This window comes from Austrofundulus limnaeus, unplaced genomic scaffold, assembly GCF_001266775.1.
Source record: "Austrofundulus limnaeus strain Quisiro unplaced genomic scaffold, Austrofundulus_limnaeus-1.0 Scaffold63, whole genome shotgun sequence".
Taxonomy (NCBI): Eukaryota; Metazoa; Chordata; class Actinopteri; order Cyprinodontiformes; family Rivulidae; genus Austrofundulus; species Austrofundulus limnaeus.
The window spans coordinates 788,395-790,340 of NW_013952465.1; the positions used below are offsets into that span (position 1 = coordinate 788,395).

At 44.4% G+C, this 1,946-nt stretch overlaps 1 protein-coding gene across 2 annotated transcripts in view; it reads left to right on the forward strand.

Moving 5' to 3' along the window:
- The window catches only part of evlb (Enah/Vasp-like b), a 41,096-nt gene that overhangs the window by 37,139 nt on the left and 2,011 nt on the right, over window positions 1-1,946 (forward strand). Inside the window, exons 6-12 of one of the 2 annotated variants that reach the window (XM_014009906.1) lie at window positions 320-567; window positions 644-741; window positions 891-927; window positions 1,024-1,075; window positions 1,156-1,210; window positions 1,293-1,353; window positions 1,481-1,538. In XM_014009906.1, the coding sequence (XP_013865360.1) occupies window positions 320-567; window positions 644-741; window positions 891-927; window positions 1,024-1,075; window positions 1,156-1,210; window positions 1,293-1,353; window positions 1,481-1,538 (609 nt within the window). Of the gene's footprint in view, window positions 1-319; window positions 568-643; window positions 742-887; window positions 928-1,023; window positions 1,076-1,155; window positions 1,211-1,292; window positions 1,354-1,480; window positions 1,539-1,946 lie in introns of both variants that reach the window. The other variant, XM_014009905.1, reaches the window with a different exon arrangement.

Consider the following 1,946-nt stretch of genomic DNA (forward strand, 5'->3'; position numbering starts at 1 on the left):
GGGGTGTGTGTGTGTGGGGGGGGTGCTTTGCCACGAGGACGTTTGGCTTAAAGACACATCGCAGAGGAGGAGATTGTCCCCAAAGGACACAACCCAGAGGCATTTCTGGTCCCCACCTGTTGTTTTGCTCCTCAACATGGCTTCCTAAAAACACTGCAGTATTTCTCCAACATGCATGAATGAGTCAGAGCAAGGCTTTGGGCATGTTTTTTATGAGAGTATAACATTATAACATGATATAAAACTCAAAAAAGTTGATTTTACATGATATTACCCCTTTAAAATGAAAGCATTTTGTTTTCTTCACATTTGTTCGCAGGTTCTCCTTTCCAGGGCCTCTCTGCTGTGCTCTCCGTGGCCCCACCTGTAATACCTCCACCAGTCAACATGGGCGGCCCTCCTCCTCCTCCGCCACCGCCGGGCCCACCGCCCCCATCAGCGGGGGGCCCTCAGCCTCACCTCCCTCCTCCGCTGCCCTTAGGAGGAGGCGGCCAAGGGGACGAGGCTCCTGCGCCCACGGGTCTCGCCGCGATGATCGCTGGAGCCAAACTGCGTCGAGTCCAAAGAGTAGGACCGCCTTCTTGTTGCTGTCGCTTTGAGCTCCAAATGCAGGATTTAGCCTGACTGTCTCTCTGCTCCTCAGCCTGAGGAGAGCTCTTCAGGCGCCAAAAACGAAGCCAACCGAACGAGCGGGGGGAGCGGAGGACTGATGGAGGAGATGAACGCTCTGCTGGCGCGAAGGTCAGAGCAATCAGCCCAAACATGAGCCTCAGGCTGCCGCTCATTAAGACACTTGGGCTAATCACTGTAGTTGAGCTTGTTTTTATTAAATTTGACTATAATTAGGAGATTTGTTCTTCTTATTCGAGGCTTCTTCTTTCCTCCAGAAGGAAAGCAGCTTCAGAGAAGCCAGAGGACAGCCAAAATGTGAGTGAGCTGAAGTCTTTTCTGAAGCAGCTGATCCACAGTGGAGCAGTAATGAACATTTATCAGTAATATTTCAATTTCTTTCGATTTCTCCAGGACGATCCAAACTCTCCATCCCCCAGCACTCGGAGTGGACAGAACTCAACAGGTGTTCAAAATACACAAAACCTGTTTGCAGAGGAGGCTGTTTTTTTCTTATACTGTTTCTATCCAATATTTGTCCTACAGATGCTAAGAAGCCCTGGGACCGAGCTAACTCTGCAGACAGGTCAATGGTTTCCAGGTAAGAGCTGAAAGCACCGCCGCTGGCTCCTCAGAGAAGAAGAGATCATGGTTTTTTTATTGTTATTATTTTGATCGTGCAGGGTACGACCTGCAGGGAGCGGAGGAGACACAGACTCGTTAGACCTCGACAGGATGAAACAGGTAAAACGAACCGGACTGAACTGACTGCATGTTTGCACTGAGGTGAAACCTTTCTAYAGCGCATTAACATTTATTTTCTGTGTCAGATGTAAATAGAAACATTTCTCTTATGTTTCTGCTTCAACAGGAGATCTTGGATGAGGTGTTTCGTGAATTGCACAAAGTAAAGGAAGAAATAATTGATGGTACGTTGATTCTKGGAACCAATTTCAATTTTGAAAACCAACCAATTGGCATTTGGAAGTGTTATTAAAAATAAAGGTACCACTTTACAATAAGGCTCCCCTTATAGATGGCTAAGGAATAGTTTATAGATAGGTTATTGATTCATCTGTAAACACTTTATAATTCATTAATAAATGTTTATTATGGATTAATTAAGGACAGGAAATTGACAAATCTGTCCAGTTTCTCACCATATAGTGAGCCAAATCTGTTTGTGTACATATTACTAGGTTTATAAGCACAATTATGTATTGGAAACACGTATTTAAAAAATAAAACTGAACTATTACTTATACAAATTAACAATTGTCAAAGGGAGCCTTATTGTAAAATGTAAGACAGTAGGTACACTAATTATTAATGACTAA